Source organism: Pseudophryne corroboree, chromosome 8, assembly GCF_028390025.1.
Source record: "Pseudophryne corroboree isolate aPseCor3 chromosome 8, aPseCor3.hap2, whole genome shotgun sequence".
NCBI lineage: Eukaryota > Metazoa > Chordata > Amphibia > Anura > Myobatrachidae > Pseudophryne > Pseudophryne corroboree.
In genome coordinates, this window is record NC_086451.1 from 378,099,996 (window position 1) to 378,122,847 (window position 22,852).

Consider the following 22,852-nt stretch of genomic DNA (forward strand, 5'->3'; position numbering starts at 1 on the left):
GGTGCTAAATAAATGAGAAGTTGAATCTGATTGGTTGCTATGGGCAACATCCCATCTGGAATAAAACTCCCATTTTAGTAAATGTAACCCCATGCTGGGATTAATTCACATCTGGAGTGAAGCAGACTTGTATTTTTAGGTGTTTGCCCTGCATCATCACAGTCACACTGCATATCAACATCTTCAGAAGGACAACATATCCTAGCATGCCCACACTCCCTGAAAGCCTGCCTTACTACATAAGGTGAAACATGTTTTTCTATCTAAAAAGAAACATTTTTGAGTGTAACTTTCACAACACAAAACATTGTGTCCTTAGCCTGGCTAACAAAGTGAAGCATGCAAGTTGAATGTGCAAATATTAGGAATACCCAGGCACAAGTGTAAAAGAACAACAACATGCTAAACTCCACTCAGGTCTAACTGTTTCACTGACAACCTAGCACATATAAACCCTGTTGTCCTGGCAACCCTGTTGACCTACTGAGTGTCGACCTAGAGTGGACACCCTAAACATTGCAGACATAGACACTGTACATCTAATGATACTCACACAAATGTAAATGCAACATCCATACCATGATGAAGAAAACAAACATTTTTCCTTGGGCCAAGATTGGCCACAGTACAACACTGCATGTATTGGAATTTGAAGTTAAAGTAGGTAACAAATACATTTTAAATGTGTTAACACTTACTCTCATCAACCACATGCGCAGCACCCTCAACAGCCTCAGGGGCTTCTGCTGCCCATTCACTGGGTGGGGAAGGAGGCTGGATGGGGGAAGGAGGCTGGATGGGGGAAGGAGGTTGGATGGGGGAAGGAGGGTGAGTGTGGGAAGGAGGACGGATTGGGGAAGGAGGAGGGATTGGGGAGTTGTTTACAGAGGGTGGGTCTGATTGAGAGGGGGAGGGGGGCGGAGAGGGTGTTTGGGCCACAGAGTGTGAGGGGGCCAGAGAGGGGGATTGGGAAAGAGAGGGGGAGGTGGGCGGAGTTGGGCTTTGGCCTACAGAGGGGGAGGGGAACAGAGAGGGGTATTGGTAAAGAGAGGGGGAGGGCGATAGAGTGGGGTATTGGTAAAGAGAAGGGGAGGGGGGCTGAGAAGGGCATTGGGAAGGAGAGGGGGATTGGGCGACAGAAGGGGAGGGGGGCTGAGAAGGGGATTGGGAAGGAGAGGGAGAGGGGTTTGGGAAGGGCTTGCTGCAGCAGCTTGCCGTTGTGTTCGCCCTAGAATGACATAGGTAATATTTAGGTTGTTGGTTTAAAAAATATAACAACAGTATTTTAGAATTACACTGTTCTGTCCCATGTTTTTTTTTTATATTTTAAAAACTGGTGATGTTGCCCATAGCAACCAATCAGATTCTACGTAACATTTATTAGGCTGCTTCTAGAAGATAATATATTTAATCTGATTGGTTGCTATAGGCAACATCACCAGTTCTAAAGAGCTCCCACCTTAGTAAATTTACCCCACAGAGCAAGTTATTAGGGTTCAGTTGACAGCCTGTGTAGCAACTCAGTACAACAACATTCACTTTTTCAGAAGCACTTTGCTACACAGTCAGTACTGCTTGCCCTAACCACACACACTGTGTCATGTCTGTTCTACAATAGTTCATTGTCAGTGTGCTAATTTTCACACTATATAATTTACTAAAAATATGCAAGTTTTGCATTACAAAGTTCTGCTAATAATCTCAGTGTTATGCAATGTAATATGACACTTACTGCGCCTACGTCTAGTGCGGATTTGTTGGCGGAGCTCCGCCAACAGGTCCGGTGTGCGACAGCGGAGGTCGCTCCAGCGCCTTTCAAGGTGGATTATGAAGCGTGTGGTCCGGGTGCGACTGCGGAGAATGCGGCTGACCTCCGCGTAGGCCTCACGCTTTATTCTATTGGGGATAAAGGGTGCTGCACGGCCTACACGGCGATCCATCACCGCAACCAACACGCACAGCTCACGGTGGCTAAATGCTGCTGCGCGCATGGTGCCAATGGCGGTTTCCATATATGGGCTTATATTTATAGTGTGTGGTGGCATGTGATTGGTTGTAAATTTATGGTGTCATCTAATAAACTTTATTGATGTGTGCATTGTTGTGAAGGACAGTGGGTACAATTCGCAATAGCGGAATTTCGCAGTCGCGGAAGAACAAAAAGCACAATACATACACTCACAATTACATTCACACACACTCACATACACCCTTATAGAAAAGTAATTGGTACAATCTGTGTACTCACCACATTTAACATGAACAATCAGCTGCACAGTCACCAAGTTTACGACGATCATATGTTGTGTAATTTGTAATGTAAATAGATACACAGGCCAAAACAAAAAAACAAAAGCAAATTAAAAAAATATATACTTAAACAAAAACTCACTCTGCAAAGTTGGACCAAACACGACCACCTTCTCTGAAAAACCTCCATCTGCCATCATACACCCACTCACACAGGCTGCAATCAAGACTCTTAAATAGCCTGTACAATTACTGGAATAATTAGCATAATTGACACCTGTGTGAACTGGACACGCAGCTATAAATAGCTACACACCTGTGCGAACACACATGCCACCAGCAACATGGCTACTCGTGAGCAGTTGGCAGCAGAGATGGACCACGTGCAGCAGCAGATGTCCGCATTGACACAGAGGCACCTAGCGTTGCGGAGGCAGATGATGGAATCCGCAAGTGCGGATTCTGAGGTAGCAGGACCCAGTAATAGAGACATTCCATTTTCTGATACCCAGCAGTTAGAAGTGGATACCCTGCCAGACATACATACTGGGGTAACTGAGGGAGATTCTGCAATAGCCTCACAAACACAAACTACACAAGCAGCTAGTGGAGAGGAAGATGGTGAGGAGGAACATGATGAAAGCTCACAGGCTACTTCTGTCACACGTCTTGGTCAGCGGCGACCGCGCTTGCCCCTGCGTGTGTCTTGGATTACCCGGCGCCTCTCTCCCCCGGCGGTCTCTGGGTTCCGGCATCAGGTCGGTGTGCCTCCTCGGCGGCTTCCCGGAGCGAGGGCGCCGCCATCATGACTGTGGTCATGGAGGCGGAGCAGGGCTGACGTCACCTGCCTGCTCCGCCAATCAGGCAAGGGCGGGAGATTCAAAGCCAGACGCCGGGCAGAGATCCGGCGCATGAGTATCATCATTCTGCTGTCAGAAACTGTGATCTCCAGAGCTCCCCCGTTCCTGCTAATCCTGTGTTTCCAAGCATCTCCGTGTTTCCAAGCATCTCCGTGTCTCCAAGCATCACCGTGCCTCCAAGCATCCGAGTGCCTCCACACACCTCCGTGCCTCCCAGCATTACTGTGCCTCCAAACACCTCCACGCACCTCCGTGCCTCCACGCGCCCTAGCGCCTCCATGCACCTCCGTGCCTCCAAGCACCTCAGTGCCTCCAAGCACCTCTGTACCTCTAAACACCTCAGTGTCTCCAAGCACCTCAGTGCCTCCAAGCGCCTCCGCGCCTTCAAGCACCTCTGTACCTCTAAAACACCTCAGTGTCTCCAAGCACCTCAGTGCCTCCAAGCGCCTCCGCGCCTTCAAGCACCTCTGTACCTCTAAAACACCTCAGTGTCTCCAAGCACCTCAGTGCCTCCAAGCGCCTCCACGCCTTCAAGCACCTCTGTACCTCAAATCACCTCAGTGCCTCCAATCATCTGAGTGTCTCCAAACACCTCAGTGTCTCCTAGCACCCAGTGCACTTTAGCGCAGTTTGTGCCTCCAGTATAGGGTGTTCTTCACTGATTTATCAACGCCTTTCAAGCTTTGTCTTTCAGGAGACCTTCAGCGTCCACACGTGCCTCCTGTTTGCCGATCTAATCCTGCATGAGGAAAACTTACATTCGACCATCCCTGCTGCGGCCCAGTTGCGGTTCCTCTTCCCGGTGACCGGAAGAAACCCTGAGTCCACAACACTCTCAACTCAGGTCAGTGATAGTATACTCAGGCCCCATGGACCCAGGGAATCGGAACCCAGAGGCGAGTGCCATTCAGGACCTGGTTTCCCGTGTTCAGAGTCAAGAGGCGGCGTAAAGCCAGGTGATGCAGTATCTCCAGGAACTATCCGGCCGGCTGGATCAAATTCAGGCATCCCTGGCTTCAGTAGTTCCGGCTCCAGCTCCGGCACCCGCTCCAGTAGTTGCTCCAGATAATATGCACGCCGTGTCCGGAACCAGGTTACGCCTTCAGCTCCCCACTACCTCTCGCTACAACGGCAATCCGAAGAATTGCCGTGGTTTTCTTAACCAGTGCGAGGTACAGTTTGAACTCCTCGCACACAACTTCCCCACGGATCGGTCCAAAGTAGCATACATTATTTCCTTGCTTGAGGGCTCAGCGCTGGAATGGGTGTCACCGTTATGGGAGCGATCTGATCCTTTGGTTTCCAGCTACATTGATTTCATCGCATCTTTCCGCAGGATCTTTGATGAGCCTGGCAGAACGACCGCTGCCTCTTGAGATTTACTCCGAGTCCGACAAGGCTCCCGTTCAGTAGGACAGTATGTGATTCATTTTCAGACCATAGCCTCCGAACTGCGCTGGAATAATGATGCCCTACGGGCCGCTTTCTGGAACGGGCTGTCCGACCGTCTTAAGGACGATCTGATTACAAGGGATTTGCCAGATTCTTTGGAACAGTTGATCTCACTCTGTGTGAAAGTGGATCTCCGCATGCAGGAACGAGGCGGCGAACGTACTCGGTCTGATCGATCCAGATTCCGGGCTCTTCCGTCTAAACAAACGGTTACTTCAAATCCAGACGAACCCATGCAGATTAATCGGTCTCGGCTATCTCCAGAAGAGCGTCGGCATGAGGGTAGACTTTGCCTCTACTGTGGAGCCGTGGATCACTTCCTCAAGTTTTGCAAGTCTCGCCCGGGAAACGGGCAGTCCTAGCCTGTTCCGGGGAAGTCAAGCTGGGTGTGGTTTCTCAATCTTCTCCAGTAGTGGACTGTTTACTCTCAGTATCTTTGTTTACTGAAACAGAAGTCAAAACTGTTAAGGCTCTATTGGATTCAGGAGCTGCGGGGAATTTTATTTCTCTCTCCTGCGCCCAGAGTTTGGGCTTGAAGTTACAGTTGGTCGAACGACCTATTACGATAACAGCTATTAACGGTGTCCAAATTCCTAACGCCTTGATTACAAGTCAGTCTGAGTCAATTAAGCTACAAGTGGGAGCTTTGCACCGTGAACAACTAGAGTTCCTTGTAATTCAGGAGATGTCTCATGATCTCGTTTTGGGTCTTCCCTGGCTCAGGCTTCACAACCCTCATGTCGACTGGAGGTCAACACAAATCATTTCTTGGAGTCCTTTCTGTCAATTGAATTGTCTTACTCCTGTCTTTCCACTCCGTGCATCGGCCAAATCGGACGTGGAGTCTATTCCAGAGGTTTATCGAGAATTTTCAGATGTCTTTTCGGAACAGGCGGCTGATAAATTACCTCCACACAGGCCCTGGGACTGTCCTATTGGGCTTATTCCGGGAAAAATGCCACCCCGAGGTCGCACTTATCCTTTGTCGGTTCTGGAGACACAAGCTATGACAGAGTACATAAAGTCTAATTTGCAGAAGGGATTCATCCGTCCCTCCACTTCTCCAGCGGGTGCTGACTTCTTCTTCGTTAAGAAAAAAGATGGAGGCCTGAGACCATGTATAGACTATCGTGGTCTGAATGAAGTCACCATTAAGAACAAGTATCCTCTGCCGCTCATCACAGAGCTTTTTGATAGAGTGCGTGGAGCTCGAGTATTTACTAAGCTTGACTTAAGAGGAGCATATAACCTGATACGTATCCGACAAGGGGATGAGTGGAAGACGGCCTTCAATACTAGAGATGGGCATTATGAGTACCTGGTAATGCCGTTTGGCCTCAGCAACGCCCCCGCCGTCTTCCAGGGATTCATTAATGAAGTCTTTCGTGACATGTTGTACCTGAATGTAGTAGTATATTTGGATGACATTCTGATATTTTCGAAGAATCTTTCTGAGCACCGACTACAAGTTAAGGAAGTACTCCTTCGGTTGCGCGAGAACCATCTTTATGGCAAAATCTCCAAGTGCACCTTTGAGGTTCCTTCTATTCCATTTTTGGGCTACATTATTTCTGGAACTGAGTTGCGTATGGATCCGGAGAAACTCTCTGCCATCCGGGACTGGACTCAACCTCTTTCCTTGAAAGCAGTGCAACGATTTCTAGGATTCTCAAATTATTATCGAAAATGTATAAGAGGTTTCTCTACTATCGTGGCACCTATTACTGCTATGACCAAGAAAGGGGCTGACCCAAGCTATTGGCCTTCTGAAGCAGTAGCAGCGTTCAAACAGCTGAAGGTAGCCTTTATGTCCGCTCCGGTACTTCAGCAGCCAGATTTCCTAAAACCATTTTTTCTGGAGGTTGATGCTTCCATGGTAGGCATAGGTGCCGTACTTTCACAGTACGCCTCAGACGGGAAGTTGCATCCGTGTGGTTTCCATTCTCGCAAGTTCTCCCCTGACAAATTAAATTACACCATTGGAGACAAAGAGCTGCTGGCAATTAAATCTGCTTTAGAAGAATGGAGATATCTTCTGGAAGGTGCTAAACACTTAATTACAATTTTTACGGATCACAAGAATTTACTGTGCCTTAAGACGGCCCAATGTTTGAACCCCCGTCAGGCAAGATGGGCGCTCTTCTTTGCTAGATTTTCCTTTATCAATAAGTATCGGGCTGGAACTCTTAACACCAAGGCGGATGCCCTATCCTGTTCAGTAATGGCTTCAGATGAGGAGAATACAGTCGAGAAAGCATTAATCCTCAGTCCCGTCTCTATTTCTGCAGCATCCACTGGGTTGGGTTCTCCTCCTGGAAGAATGTCGGTGCCAGCTAGATTTCGACCAAGACTGTTGCAGTGGGCTCACACTTCTAAGTTTTCTGGTCATCCGGGAGTCCAGAAAATGTGGGAATTCCTGCGAAGATCGTACTGGTGGGACACTATGAAAAAGGATGTCCAAGAGTATGTCAATTCGTGTCCTCAATGTGCTCAGCACAAAACTCCACGTCTACTGCCGGCAGGGTTGTTGCATCCATTGTCCATTCCTAAAAGGCCTTGGACTCATATCTCTATGGACTTTGTTACTGAACTACCTCTCTCTAAGGGTCATAACACCATTTGGGTGATTATTGACCGATTCTCTAAAATGGCACATTTTGTTCCGTTGACCGGATTACCATCCGCTTCCAAGTTGGCTCTGTTATTTATCCGGGAGCACTTCCGCCTGCACGGGCTACCTCTAGAAATAGTCTCGGATCGAGGGGTACAGTTTACAGCAAGATTCTGGAGAGCCCTTTGTTCATCTCTACAAATTAAACTCAAGTTTTCATCTGCTTACCATCCGCAGACCAATGGGCAAACTGAACGCGTCAATCAAGATCTAGAGACTTTTCTCCGTGTTTACCTTTCTCCTTCTCAAGATAACTGAGTGGAGTTGTTGCCTTGGGCCGAGTTCGCCCACAACCATCTATATCACTCTTCGTCTGGTGAGTCTCCATTCTTTATTAATTACGGATTTCATCCCCAAGTTCCGGAGTTACCCATTTGTCCTCCAGAAGAAGTTCCTGCTGCAGCCTCTACTCTCCGACACTTTAACCAAATCTGGAGTCGAGTTCATGCCAATCTCAAGAGAGTTTCCAGTCGCTATAAATTCTTTGCGGATAGGAAGCGATGAGCAGCTCCTCAATATAAGGTTGGCGACAAGGTATGGCTCTCTACCCGCAATCTTCGTTTGAGAGTGCCTACTGGGAAATTTGCCCCAAGGTTCATTGGTCCTTTCCCAGTGTTGCAAGTCTTGAACCCGGTCGTCTGCAAATTAGGATTGCCTTCCCACCTTCGAATACCAAACTCCTTTAATGTCTCTCTCCTCCGTCCCCTCATTCTGAATCGGTTCCACTCAGCATCCCCTAGGCCAACTTCTGTAGTGACTGAAGCTGGAACGGAGTTTGAAATCAAAGCTATTCTTGACTCTCGTTATCTTCATAAAAAACTGCAGTACTTGGTAGAGTGGAAAGGTTATGGTCCTGAGGAGAGAAGTTGGATCAATGCTACTGAAGTAACGGCTCCCCGACTGGTTCGGATCTTTCACTCCAGACATCCAACTAAGCCTGGAAAGTGTCCAGGGGCCACTCCTGGAGGAGGGGGTACTGTCACACGTCGCGGGCAGCGGTGACCGCGCTTGCCCCTGCGTGTGTCTTGGATTACCCGGCGCCTCTCTCCGCCGGCGGTCTCCGGGTTCCGGCGTCGGGTCGGTGTGCCTCCTCGGCGGCTTCCCGGAGTGAGGGCGCCGCCATCATGAGTGTGGTCATGGAGGCGGAGCAGGGCTGACGTCACCTGCCCGCTCCGCCAATCAGGCAAGGGCGGGAGATTCAAAGCCAGACGCCGGGCAGAGATCTGGCGCCTGAGTATCATCATTCTGCTGTCAGAAACTGTGATCTCCAGAGCTCCCCCGTTCCTGCTAATCCTGTGTTTCCAAGCATCTCCGTGTTTCCAAGCATCTCCGTGTCTCCAAGCATCACCGTGCCTCCAAGCATCCGAGTGCCTCCATGCACCTCCGTGCCTCCCAGCATTACTGTGCCTCCAAGCACCTCCATGCCTCCATGTGTCCGAGTGCCTCCATGCACCTCCGTGCCTCCAAGCACCTCAGTGCCTCCAAGCGCCTCCGCGCCTTCAAGCACCTCTGTACCTCTAAACACCTCAGTGTCTCCAAGCGCCTCCGCGCCTTCAAGCACCTCTGTACCTCTAAAACACCTCAGTGTCTCCAAGCACCTCAGTGCCTCCAAGCACCCCTGTACCTCTAAAACACCTCAGTGTCTCCAAGCACCTCAGTGCCTCCAAGCGCCTCCGCGCCTTCAAGCACCTCTGTACCTCCAAATCACCTCAGTGCCTCCAATCATCTGAGTGTCTCCAAACACCTCAGTGTCTCCTAGCACCCAGTGCACTTTAGCGCAGTTTGTGCCTCCAGTATCGGGTGTTATTCACTGATTTATCAACGTCTTTCAAGCTTTGTCTTTCAGGAGACCTTCAGCATCCACACGTGCCTCCTGTTTGCCGATCTAATCCTGCATGAGGAAAACTTACATTCGACCATCCCTGCTGCGGCCCAGTTGCGGTTCCTCTTCCCGGTCACCGGAAGAAACCCCGAGTCCACAACACTTTCAACTCAGGTCAGTGATAACTTCTAAGAGAAAAAAAAGGCAGCCCGCCTTCACTAAGAGGGAGTTGCGTGTTTTGGTCACACAGGCCATGTCAAAAATACATTGAGGATTAAAAAACATGGGTGCTGCAACCAAAGATAAAATCTGGAAGGACATCACTGATTCTGTTAATGAAGTCGACTCAATAGTCCGAACATCACAGGAAGTTCGAAGACTGTAAGTGTATATTGCCGGTTCATTTTCTGTGCCAAGTATTCTTAAAAAGTTAGTTAGATGTTATGTGGCATATAGCAACCAAATGCATAACATGTGTACTATATATTAAAGCAGGTATTCATTATTTTATTCTACCTTGCCCCTATTTTTCCCCACATATGTAGTTGAGCCGACTTCAAATCCCGCCTGAAGGGCAAGAGGTCTGCGGAGTGGAATGCCTCGAGGGCAACTGGGGGAGGTCCAGCTGCCACTGTGGAGTACACAGAACTTGAGGAGATGGCGATGCCCTGTGTCACTTACGAGGAGGGGGTAGGGGTGTCTCATATGGACACGGACCTGCCTGAAATACTGATGGCACATGACTTGCCAGGTAAGTTTACACACATATTCCTAAACAACTAATTAAGTGGTTCCAAAAGTCTCATGTTTAATTGTAAAATTCCTTTTCCACTCATTCTTCTATTTCCTTTGAACATAACACAGCACAGGTGGGTGAGCAGGTAATGTCAGAGTAGGGTTATGTGGCTGAGGCTGAGGTGGAGGGACCTAGTGACTCTGGCACTATGGGACCACAAATCCCACCCATCCAGATTCCAACTGGACCCCCCACCCAACCCTTTGCTATCCCGGCCATCCTGTCTGAAATAGCAAGGTATGGTGAGAGCCTGAATGCGTTTCAAGACAGGATGATCTGGGAGGTTAGCCAGATACCTGTCCGGCTCACTAAGCACAGAACCAGTGTGGAGCAAGGTGTAGCTCAACTCTGCCAAGGTCTGGCAGAGATCAGGCAGGGCCAAGAGCAACTCACCTCCTCCCTCAAAGACGTAGCAAAATCCATCTTGCAAGGGCTCCAGGACATCGCTGTCTCCCTTGCCCACAGTGGCAGAGAGCCAGCCACATCTGCTCCCTCCCCTCCCTCTGCCCAGGAAGAACATCACCCTGGGCAGGGCCCTCGAAGGTCGCTTCGCAGACCGAGCCAGGAAGAACTTCATCAGGCGGGAAAAAAGAAGAGAAAGTGATGTCTCTCCAGATGGGCAGCACCCATGTTTTTCATGTTGGCTCAATGTATTTTTTGTGTTGGCTTGTGTGGCCAGAATGGCAAACTCCCTCAAAGGGAAAGGATCTATTTCTGTTTCTGTATATTGTAGCCTGTGAGCTTTTTTCCTGTACACCAGAGCCATCTTCCTCTTCCTAGCGTGCTGTGTATTGTTGTGTTTGTGTGTTGGCTCCAGAATCTAACTCAGTTCCCCTAAAAAATATGTCTGGCTGGGTGTTCACACCATATTGTTTTTTTTTACAATAAAATTCATTTGTCAGAAGATGGTGTTTCCCTAGTACTGGGTTCTGCTATGTGATTTGTGTCAGTGGCATCTGCTTGCTGCTATGTCCATCTTTGTCTGTGATGCTCACCTGTAGCCATGTTGTTTTGCCCAATGAATATATTTTTTGAGTAAAAAAATATTGAAATCAATTTTGTTTGTGTACTTTATTAAAGTTAATGCATTATGTAAAACTTAGCTCAGTAAAGTTTAGCATGGCATATAGACACTTGTGGAACAAGGGAACAATCCGAATATTCATACAAACATTGCATCTTTCAAAATGCAACAGGTATGCCTTGCACAACACTTTACTGGCCATATAAAAATAGTATTTACAAAGGGTGGTCTTCTGTTTGCCGGCGGTCGGGCTCCCGGCGCTCAGTATACCGGCGCCGGGAGCCCGACAGCCGGAATACCGACAATTATTTTCCCTCGTGGGGGTCCACGACCCCCATAGAGGGAGAATAAAATAGTGTGGCGCGCGTAGCGCGCCACTGTGCCCGTAGCGTGGCGAGCGCAGCGAGCCCGCAAGGGGCTCATTTGCGCTCGCCAAGCTGTCGGTAAGCCGGCGGTCGGGCTCCCGGCGCCGGGATGCTGGTCGCCGGGAGCCCGACCGCCGGCCAGCCGTAGTGAACCCTTTACAAATAGGTTCTTGGGTTACTAGGGGCAACATGACATAATATTAAACATTGACAGATATTCGCACCAAAGTTAAACATTTAAAAAAAAAAAAGTGTAATGTGTAGGCTGCATTATGTTGCTCATGATATTTGTTATGTACAAAGGAATATTTTTATGTCGTTTAGATGTTGCTGATGTAGTTTTTAAGTTTTGTTATTTCCACTTGTTTGCATTTGGTAGTATTTATGACAAAATTAAAACATGCATTTAACATCAATGTTTAGTTAATAACTAAAACAAATCATGCCTTATTTGGCAGCGTGTCAGATTTATAGGTGCTAACAACAAAAATGTAATGTGTCCACACAATTGCTGTTTGCAGTATTTCAGCAGAGCAGTGTTTGGGAAGTAATTGGACAACAGATGAATGGGCTTTCTAATTAAATGCTAATTATTGCAGACACACTAGTAACAGTACTTCGCAAATGCAGAGTAAGGGGCCCTATACACTAGCCGATCCGCCGCCGAGCTGCCCGATGGCGGATACGCCCGACGAGCGACCCGGCGGCGGGGGGGGCAGTGACGGGTGGAGTGAAGTTTCTTCACTCCCCCCGTCATGCGGCTGCATTGAAGTGCAGGCAAATATGGATGAGATCGTCCATATTGGCCTGCATGCACAGCCGACGGGAGACCAGCGATGAACGAGCGCGGGGACGCGCATCGTTCATCGCTGGAGCCTCCACACTGAAAGATATGAACGAGTTCTCGTTCATTTATGAATGAGATCGATTATATCTTTCCAAAAATCGGCCAGTGTGTAGGGCCTATAACTGCAGACCTACTCCTATGCTGCGTCAAGATAGCGATCATTTGTTGTGTTAAGTTTACCATCGGGAACGCATTTCTGCTCTAAACACGCCTACTGCTGGTTGCATACTCCCACACTAGCCGCCCACATTTTTACGCCCATTTCGTTAGATAGCGAAGCCGAGCCTCTGTCACGCCTTCGTCACTCCCTGTTTTTGGTGGTGTAATAAGAGAGAAAATTCTGTTAGTAAGTTTGCACAAGCGTCGTATTGCTGCGTTTGCGCACACGCAGTTCAGCACTCGCGCATGCGCAGTTTGCGGATTTCCGCCGTTTGCGATGCGATGAACTGCTGCGAACAACTCGGAATGAGGGCCTGAGAACGCTAGCCAGGTACAATAGTTCCGTCCCCAGATTATCTATACGATTGGGCAAGCTGCCAATAGTTATTTGTAGAAGGAAATTACAAGAACAGCACTCTACAATACAGTACAATGCACCATATGGGACAGCACTGACAGCAGAGTCTGGAAATGCTGACCAACATTGCACTTTTATATAATTGTCAGTACAAATTTGATTGATGCTCATCAATGGTGATACAGCATTATGTGTTAATATAAAGAGATCAATCAGTATCAAGAAGGATAGTGGTATAGCGAATATTGTGGGAACATCGGACGATGTAGTCACAAATTTGACAGGCAAGGAGCTAATTGGGACATACTGAGTTTATTCGGTCTACCCTATCAGATCTAACGTCTAATAACATACATGTTACAGTACACTTAAAGAGCCCATATCATATTAAATTGATTGCCAGAATTGTGGTTCACTTAGGGGGAACTTTAGTTTCTCTGATAAGCACAAATATTCATAATCAAGGTCATTGTACACAATAATTTAAGTATTTTATATAGAGACATTGCACAGCATAGTGGGTGTAGTGTGTGGTTTTTTTAATAATCACAGGTTGCACTTTGTCTTTCACTTGTCCTTTAATTCATTTTAATATTTCATAGTTACAGGCTTTTTAAGTATATGAAATAAAAGTTATATTTCAAATCTCAAATCATTTGTATTAGTGCGCCACCTAAGACCAATCTTTTCTTCCTTGTTCCAAAACCTATCTATATATATTGGCAACAATATATGTGTGGCAGCACCCCCAGTTGGTACAAAAGACAAGGAATTGTTATGAATTGTGAGTTGGGGTTTCTTCATTGTTCAATTTAGAATACGGTACTAGTGCAGTAGTTCTCCCATCCCCCCCTTTTCCTTTGTAACAATGACCCGAAGCATACTGCTAAAGCAACACTCGAGTGGTTTAAGGGGAAACATTTAAATGTGTTAGAATAGCCTAGTCAAAGCCCAGATCTCAATCCAATTGAGAATCTGGTCAGACTTGAAGATTGCTGTTCACAAGTGGAAACCATCCAACATGAAGGAGCTGGAGCAGTTTTGCCTTGAGGAATGGGCAAAAATCCCAGTGTCAAGATGTGGCAAGCTCATAGAGACTTATCCAAAGCAACTTGCAGCTGTAATTGCTGCAAAAGATGGCTCTGCAAACTACTGCCTTTAGGGGGGTGAATAGTTATGCAGGCTGAAGTTTTCTGTTACTTATTTTGTCATATTTGTTGTTTGCTTCACAATAAAAAAAAAACACATCTTCACAGTTGTAGCCATGTTCTGTGAATTAAATGATGCAAACCTTCAAACAGTCCATCTTAATTCCAGGTTGTGAGGCAACAAAACATGAAAAATGCAAAGGGGGGTGAATACTTTAGCAAGGAACTGTACATTTCCGATACCGATCTGAATTGAGTAATACCACAATAATTATTTATAAAACTAAGGTGAAGATTTATCAAAGCTTGGAGAGAGATAGAGTGGAGAGAAATATAGATGTACCAACCAATCAGCTCCTGTCATTTTCCAACACAGACTTTTAAATTCCAGAAGCTGATCTTTATCTCTTTATCTCTCTCTCTCAGCTTTGATAAATCTTCGCCCTAAGTGTTGCATTATCCCTTCAGAAATGTAATAATCTGAAGCTGATTTGTCAGCCCTGCATATGAATCTTTCCATGGTCTGGACCTCTCTTACACTCAGGGCCGTAGATAGCAGCACCTGGGCCCGGGTTACTGATAAGGGCATGTCCAAATCAGGGGGCCAAGCACCCCCACTTTTGATATAATTAAAAAAAAGCAAATGGGCTCCACAGGGAGGCGCCATTCAGATCTGGGGGAGGCATGGGGAAGCACCATATCTTACCTTGCTTCCTCCGGGAAGTGGGTCCCTCCTCCTCGGTCGGCTCCATCTTACCAGCAACATTTGGAAAGATGGCACATGTGCATTGGAGGGCAAAGGCTCTAGCACAGTGCCAGAGCCTTTGCTTTCATTGTGTGACATCATCTTCCCAAAGGTATCACTGGGAAGATGGTGCCGGCCATGGAGGCCAGCATACTCTGGAGGTGAGGGGCAGCGGACACTGTCTGATGTTTTAAAGGGGCAATCATTTAAAAAGGCAAAACCAACTTGGTTTTACCTTTTAAATAATTGGCACTTGAAAAAAAATCAGACAGACTCACCATGAACTTGCTGAGGCCTGCAAGCCGCAGGCTATTACTTTTACCCCTATGACTACAACACAATGGATGATAGGGGCAAGTGCCATACATTGGCCAACAAATCTTTAAAATTGATCAGGATAACTTTGTACACACCTAGTAAGCAGACCCGCCATTACTTGACCCCATTCTCCTTTACGGTACATACAAATACTGTTTGTCAGTTAAAAATGATGGGCATCGGTAAATTCATAGAACATTAGTAATAAACAATATAGATGAAGACAAGCAGTCCTGCCAATAATAAGAAACCTCAGTAATTTGTGTCGCCCATGTTTGTCCTATAGGGAAGGAGACAGAAGATGACATCTATTGTGCATGCCTGTCTAAGTCATTATGCCAGGTGGCCACACCAGTTACTGTTGGTTTATATGCCCCATTCGGGGGCAGGGTTTACATGTTACTGGATCGTATAATAAGTAAGTAAAAATATTATACGAATTATATTATTTGTTATACTGTACATACATACTGTATATTATTAACATACTGTACATATTATATTTTATATATTATTGTATGACCTCTTTGCCTATAACTGTTATTCTCTGGCCAGTGATTTCTGCCACTATAATTTGAGGTAAAAATACCCAGTATGCAGCTCGCACTTAGATCATTTACTCTAGCATATGATCACTTTTACTGTCTCAAATACGTTTACTCTTTACAGCAGGCCTGGCCAACCTGTGGCTCTGCCGCTGTTGCCAAACTACACATCCCAGCAGAGCCGGCCCTAACCAAAATGATGCTCTAGGCAAGATTTTGGCTGGTACACCCTAGCACTACCGCTGGTTCCGCCTCTGACCTTGCACCATCACCCCTCACCCATAGCAGTCCTTATTTTGGTGTTTGTACCCCCTATATTTTAAATAGGAACAATTCGCACATTTGGCACACAGCCCAAAAAGGGGTGTGTTTTTGCTGGCAAGGGTCATAGCCACACAATAGTAACCCCACTTCCAATTACGCCACACAGTACTGCAACTTTATTCACATTTGATCATGTGACAGTGTCCATAATTCATATTACATCCCACAGTAGTATCACTTTAACTTATAAACGTTACTCCTCACAGTAGAGCCCCTTATTCACATTACATCACACTGAATTGCTCCTTATTTACATTACACTATACCCTATTGCTCTTTATTTACATTAGACAACACAGTAGTGCCCTTTCCTTATACACATAATGCCACAGAGTAATGCCATTTACACATGAGACACATTATTAATGTCCTTATAAACATAATGCACCTTACGCATTATGACAACCTTTATTAATGTCCTTTTACACATAATGTCCCATACACATATGCCGCACATTATTAGTGCCCCTATACGCATAATGACACACATACAGTAGTACCCTGTTACATATGCCGCACATTATTAGTGCCCCTATGCGCATAATGACACACATACAGTAGTACCCTGTTACACATATGCCACACATTATTAATGCCCTTATACACATAATGACACACATAGTGCCCCTTACACATATGTTGCGCATTATTAATGCACTTTTACATGACACACATAATGCTCCTCTACACATAGGTGGTCATTCCGAGTTGTTCGCTCGTTATTTTTTTATCGCAACAGAGCGATTAGCCGCTAAAGCGCATGCGCAATGTCCGCAGTGCGACTGCGCCAATTAAATTTGCTATGCAGTTAGGTATTTTACTCACGGCATTACGAGGGTTTTTCTTCGTTCTGGTGATCGTAATGTGATTGACAGGAAGTGGGTGTTTCTGGGCGGAAACTAGCCGTTTTATGGGTGTGTGTGAAAAAACGCTACCGTTTCTGGGAAAAACGCGGGAGGCTGGAGAAACGGGGGAGTGCCTGGGCGAACGCTGGGCGTGTTTGTGACGTCAAACCAGGAACGAAACTGACTGAACTGATCGCAATGGCAGAGTAAGTCCGGAGCTACTCAGAAACTGCTAAGAAAGGTCTATTCGCAATATTGCAAATCCGTCGTTCGCAATTTTGAGAAGCTAAGATTCACTCCCAGTAGGCGGCGGCTTAGCGTGTGCAAAGCTGCTAAAAGCAGCTTGCGAGCGAACAACTCGGAATGAGGGCCATATTCCGAACACTACTGAACAACCAACCCACTCACATGCACACAGCACTCACAATGCCACTAACACTGAGACCTCTGCCTCTGCTTGGATACAGATGTGTCCTCATAAATCTTGCCTCAATGCTAATGTTAGGTACCTTTTTTTTATGAAAATGCATCTTATTTGCATTGCTATGTGGCTAGGATGCACAAGCAGCTTCTGCTGGTTAAAATGATATGCAGCATGCCTATATAGTGTGTGAGACTGTGGCTGTATCTGCATATGAAATGTTACACACAGAATATAGGAATGCCGCATATCATTTTAATCAGCAGAAGCCTAGTTTGCCTATGCCTATGGCCGGCTATGCATCCCAGCATGCCCTGTCCCTAATAGCAATACTGTGGCAGGGCATGCTGGGACTTGTAGTTTCACAACAGCTGTAGAGCCACAGGTTGGCCAAGGCTGTTCTAAAGTATGCATGTTTAAATTAAACAGCATTGATAGTTTAAAAAAAAGACAACTATTTGTATACTAGGTGAATCATCGCGGCCTACAGGCGCTCTTCACGCCGTCGTAAGGGGCTACGCCCCCTTAACCCTTGCACACCCTTGTCGCGTGCAATGTTTTTATTACGTTATGCGTGTAAGCGGCACTGGTACAGGGGGAGTTACGTGTGTAAGCGGCACTGGTACAGGGGGCATTACGTGTGTAAGTGGCACTGGTACAGGGGGCGTTCCGCATGTAAGTGGCACTGGTACAGGGGGCGTTACGCGTGTAAGCGGCACTGGTACAGGGAGCGTAACGCGTGTAAGCGGCACTGGTACAGGGGACGTAACACGTGTAAGCGGCACTGGTACAGGGGGTGTTACGTGTGTAAGCGGCACTGGTACAGGGGGCGTTATGTGTGTAAGCGGCACTGCTACAGGGGGCGTTATGTGTGTAAGCGTCACAGGTACAGGGGGGCGTTACACGTGTAAGCGTCACTAGTACAGGGGGCATTACGCGTGTAAGCGGCACTGGTACAGGGGGCATTACACGTGTAAGCGGCACTGGTACAGGGGGCGTTACGTGTGTAAGCGGCACTGGTACAGGGGGCGTTACGCGTGTAAGCGTCACTAGTACAGGGGGCGTTACGCGTGTAAGCGCCACTGATACAGGGGGCGTTACGTGTGGCACTGGTACATTGGGGCGTTACGTGTCTAAGCGGCACTGGTACAAGAGGCGTTACGTGTGTAAGCGGCACCGGTACAGGGGGTATTACATGTGTAAGTGTCACTGCTACAGGGGGGCATGTAAGCGGCACTGGTATAGGGGGGAGGGACGTGTAAGCGTCACTAGTACAGGGGGCGTTATGCGTGTAAGCGGCACTGGTACAGGGGGGCGTTATGTGTAAGTGGCACTGGTACAGGAGGGCATTACGTGTAAGTGGCACTGGTACAGGGGGCATTATGTGTAAGCGGCACTGGTACAGGGGGCGTTACGTGTGTAAGTGTCACTGCTACAGGGGAGGCGTTACATGTCTAAGCGGCACTGGTATTGGGGCGTTACGCATGTAAGCGGCACTGGTACAGGGGGGCGTTACGTGTAGGCGGCACTGGTACAGGGGGGCGTTACGTGTCTAAGCAGCACTAGTACAGGAGGTGTTACGTGTGTAAGCGGCACTAGTACAGTGGGCGTTACGTGTGTAAGCGTCACTGGTACAAGGGGCGTTATGTGTGTAAGCGGCACTGGTACAGGGGGCGTTACATGTGTAAGCGGCACTGGTATGGTAGGCGTTACGTGTGTAAGCGTCACTGGTATAGGGGGCGCTACGTGTGTAAGCGTCACTGGCACAGGGGGCATTTTGTGTGTAAGTGTCACTGGTACAGTGGGCGTTACGTGTGTAAGCGGCACTGGTAGAGGGGGCGTTACGTGTGTAAGCGGCACTGCTACAGGGGGGGGCGTTACGTGTGTAAGTGTCACTGGTACAGGGGGTGCGCTGTGATGAGGCTGGTTACCTGGTGTGGCTCAGTGGCAGGGTACGGAGCGTACGGGCTGTCCCTCACGTTCTTTCGCTGTCCCGTTGGCGGCAGCGTCTCCCTGTGTGAGTGGTGGGCCAGCAGGAGGCAGGCATTCCAGTGGCAGCTGCACGGGTTGCCAATCACAGCGCGTCCTGGCTGCTTCTGGCCAATGGCGGGAGGAGTGTGCAGGGGAGGGCTGGGGGCGGGCTTGACAGAGACTCAACCAATGGCTGGCGGTGTGGGGGGGGGGGGCGCATCGGAGTCTTAACTAATGGGAAATTCAAGCAATGGCTTGCGGAGGGGGGGGGGCGCATCGGAGTCGGGACCAATGGCTGGCGAGGGGGGGCGGAGCCGGGATGGAGCCTTAAGCTCTGTGGAGGGGGGCGGAGCCGCAACGGAGGCTTAAGCTGGTGGCCTGGAGCTGCTGAGGGGGGCAGAGCCGCGACGGAGGCTTAAGCTGTTGGCCTGGTGCTGCTGTCTCTGCACAATCGCAGGCATGCTTATATAACCTGCAGTCAGGGGGGCGGTGGGCGGGCTTGACGGAGATTCAACCAATGGCTGGCGGAGGGGGGGTGGCCGCATCGGAGTCTTAACTAATGGGAGACTCAACCAATGGCTTGCGGAGGGGGGATGCCGCATCGGAGTCAGGACCAATGGCTGGTGAGGAGGGGCAGAGAGGTGACGGAGTCTTAAGCTGGTGCTGGTGTCTCTGTGGAGGGGGGGGTGGAGCCGCGACGGAGGCTTAAGCTGGTGGCCTGGTGCTGCTGTCAATCATGACCACGCTGATATAACCCGCGGTCAGTTATGTATCCTGCTCACATATATTAGGGAAGATCTCCTATGGCTATCTCATATCTCCTATATATTAGCCCAGATCTCTATGGCTTGACTCCGCCCATCTATGTGACTCCGCCCAGCGTTAGCAAATGAGGCACAAAGTCACAGATCTGGGCTAATATATAGGAGATGAATAATGCTCTAACGCATTATATAAATAAGAAAGTGATAATGGGCCCTACACACTGGCAGATAATACTCAAAGATATGAATGATCTCATTCATTAATGAATGAGATACCGTTCATATCTTTCAGTGTGGAGGCACCAGCGATGAACGATGCGTGGCCCCGCTCTCGTTCAATGCTGGTGCCCCGTCGCTTGTGCATGCAGGCCAATATGGACGAGATCGTCCATATTTGCCTGCACTGTTATGGAGCCGGGGGGAGTGAAAAAACTTCACTCCCCCGTCACTGCCCTTCCTCCGCTCCGCCGGGTCGCCTGTCGGCCGTATCTCCCGTCGGGCAGCTCGGCGGGGGATCGTGCTGTGTGTAGGGCCCTTACGTTTTCTTTAAAGGATAGGTGCACTGTTTTTGTCACATTAGTATCTAGTGGCAGTAAGAAAATATAAAATGTTATTTCCTTACATACTGTGTTATATCATGACTTTGTCTTATCAGAAATGAGTAAGTCCTATGGAAATCACTGCATTTCGCACAGATTATACATGGAGTGCATTGGTGTATATTTGAAGCACACTTGAACCATTCATTCATGAATGTACAAAAATTAACAATGTAAATAGTGCAGTGTCTTTGATGCATGCTTCATTTTTAACTTTGCCCTTGTTAATGTGCCAACACAGAGGTGAAGGACCCCTTCTGTTTCCACTCAGGGTGCAACAATCTCAGAACATACCAGAATGAAATATTGCTACTTGTTCATGAAACCCACAGTTAACTTCATTACAAACAGGTGCATTGAGTATTGTCAAATCAACATTAACTTCTATTTTTCATTATACATTGTAGAATGCATGAGAGAAGAAGCAGCTAAAGGACAACCTGCAATTAAACCTGCTGGATGGGGCTTCCTACACCTTCTCTGGCGGCTCTTTTTCTATTATCCTGTCATCACGAAACAACATCTAAAATGCGAAAGCATTCAATTCATATTTGTACACTTTAGCGCTTGGCAGTATGCAGGCAGTGATCGTCTATGGGCAGGCTTGGTCATCACACTCTGTGAAGAAATTCGACGCCACTTTGGAGTTCTTCCACTCAGTGTCTTCAATGTGCTAGGTTCGGCACCCAAGAGAAACCTAGACTCTGATTTAGATAACAAGGAATGGACCTTTAAGAAGACATTCTGTATCATACTGGTGGTTACTATTGTTTTGCTTCTTATTGGCTTGCTCTTCTTAGTGGTTCCAATTAATTCCAAGACACATAAAGGTGATGAGGGGGTTTCAACTGTCTTTGGAAGCCTGGTTACAGTTGTGGCAGGCTCAAGCATTGCAATGACACTATTTAAGCTGTGCAAGAGTGTCCTCGTAAGCCAAAAACAGAAGATTGAACGACTGGTCAATAACCAGAAGTTCAGCTCGCAAATGGGCTTCATGAGTGAGGTGAAAAAAGAGGTTCAATTGATTACCCAAATTGTCCAATACATGGAGATTTTCCAAAAGCAAAAAATCAGAGTGGTCCTGCAGATCACCAGTCTGGAACTTTGTGCACCAGACAAGGTGGTTGGAGTTCTGGATGCCTTAAATACCTTGTTGTCTGACCAGAAATCTCCATTTATTTCTATACTGGTAGTTGACCCCAGCATTATTGTCACTTGCCTGGAGAATGCAAGCTCGCTTAAAGGTATGGCAGACAACGGCTACATGTTCCTGAACCGTACTGTTACTTTGCCATTCTCTCTGCCAGCTATTGGCAAAAATACTAAGCTGCAACTTCTAAGAAATGCTGTAGAAAGGAAAGAAGATCTCATCGACTGGCCCTGCCAGAATGATGCCAACAGAGGCACAAAGACAGATATTACAGAGTCTATGAAACTGCTGATAGAAGAGCAAACAGATGAAAAATCCATTAAGAATCTAATTTATTCTCTATACAGTGAGTGTGAAGTTCTTCATGAATATATTCCTGACAGCATATGTCAGATGAAACAAATTGTCAATGCAATACCAGTTATGGTCCAACTGATAAAATTGAGTAAAATACATTGGGACAACTGGTATTCTAAATCTGTAGCGGCTTGGGTTGTTCTCTGCAATCAGTGGCCCTGCAGACTAAGTTGGATCCTTCAGTGTCTGGAGGATGAAGAGCAACAAGGCTCCAAAGAAGTGTTCAGCACCTGCCTCCTCTGGGATATATTTACGAAGAACAGCACTGAGCTGTTTTCTTTAAAGACAGGGCTGAAGAACGTTTTGGACTTGGATGGAGATCCAGAGATCTTCATGAAGTTCCTTTCTAAAGACTTTCCTTTCACCGTTGAGGAATCCAGGAAACTCATCCAGTGCACAGTTAACCTGGATTCTTCCATAAAGAACAAGATGGGACTTCTGCGTGGTATTAACAATCTTCAAAAGGAATGGAAGACAACAAATAAAACTGATAAGGAAGAGGATAAGATTAAAAAGGAGGTAACAGAGGGAAACGATTGTAAGAAAGAGACTGAAAAAGATGGAACAGATTGTAAGAAAGACTTTGGAAAAGGGGAATCTGAGGAAATAAGTGGATCTTGTAAAGAGCCAATCTTGTATAGAACAGATGTTTATCAGGAGACAGGAGTAATATTTACAGCAGGAATGCAGGAACAAGAGATCAGTAACATGGAAGAAGGTCTTGGACAAGTGGAGGCCCAAACAAAACTGTCTTTATAACAGAACAAAATGAAAGATGATTTGGGACACAGTAACATTGTGATTGAGGTAGATGAGTGCAGTGTAGAAGTTACGCAGGCCAAAGATAAAGTATTTACAACTGAAAAAACAAGAGATTGAAAGTATTTTAGAGAACCAGAAGAAAGATGGAGATACGTGTTTACTGGAGACACAAACAAAAGCGCAATCTGGGAAATTAGAGGAGATACAAATGAAAGAAGATACGGTTTTATGCTAAATAGAAAGCTAACAGTAAGACTAAACAATGCAAAAGTACTTAACATAGTAATCCCATTAAAATC

The 22,852-nt window shown here is 47.1% G+C and overlaps 1 protein-coding gene across 1 annotated transcript; it reads left to right on the plus strand.

Annotated features, from left to right (window-relative positions):
• Nucleotides 1-2,594: 2,594 nt before the first annotated feature.
• LOC134949866 (NTPase KAP family P-loop domain-containing protein 1-like) lies at nucleotides 2,595-22,550 on the plus strand. Its single transcript, XM_063938568.1, has 4 exons — nucleotides 2,595-2,801; nucleotides 4,547-4,844; nucleotides 15,063-15,233; nucleotides 20,692-22,550. Exons 1-4 carry the CDS (start codon nucleotides 2,595-2,597, stop codon nucleotides 22,548-22,550), a joined length of 2,535 nt encoding a protein of 844 aa, XP_063794638.1.
• The last annotated feature ends 302 nt before the right edge of the window (nucleotides 22,551-22,852 follow it).

What these genes read in the sequence shown, in the direction of transcription:
- LOC134949866 (XM_063938568.1), top strand. Translation starts at nt 2,595, where the DNA reads ATGGCTACTCGTGAGCAGTTGGCAGCAGAGATGGACCACGTGCAGCAG. An exon ending in AGAAGAGCGTCGGCATGAGG is followed by an intron (nt 4,845 to 15,062) that starts GTAGACTTTGCC and finishes GCCAATAATAAG; the next exon opens with AAACCTCAGTAATTTGTGTC. An exon ending in GTTACTGGATCGTATAATAA is followed by an intron (nt 15,234 to 20,691) that starts GTAAGTAAAAAT and finishes TATACATTGTAG; the next exon opens with AATGCATGAGAGAAGAAGCA.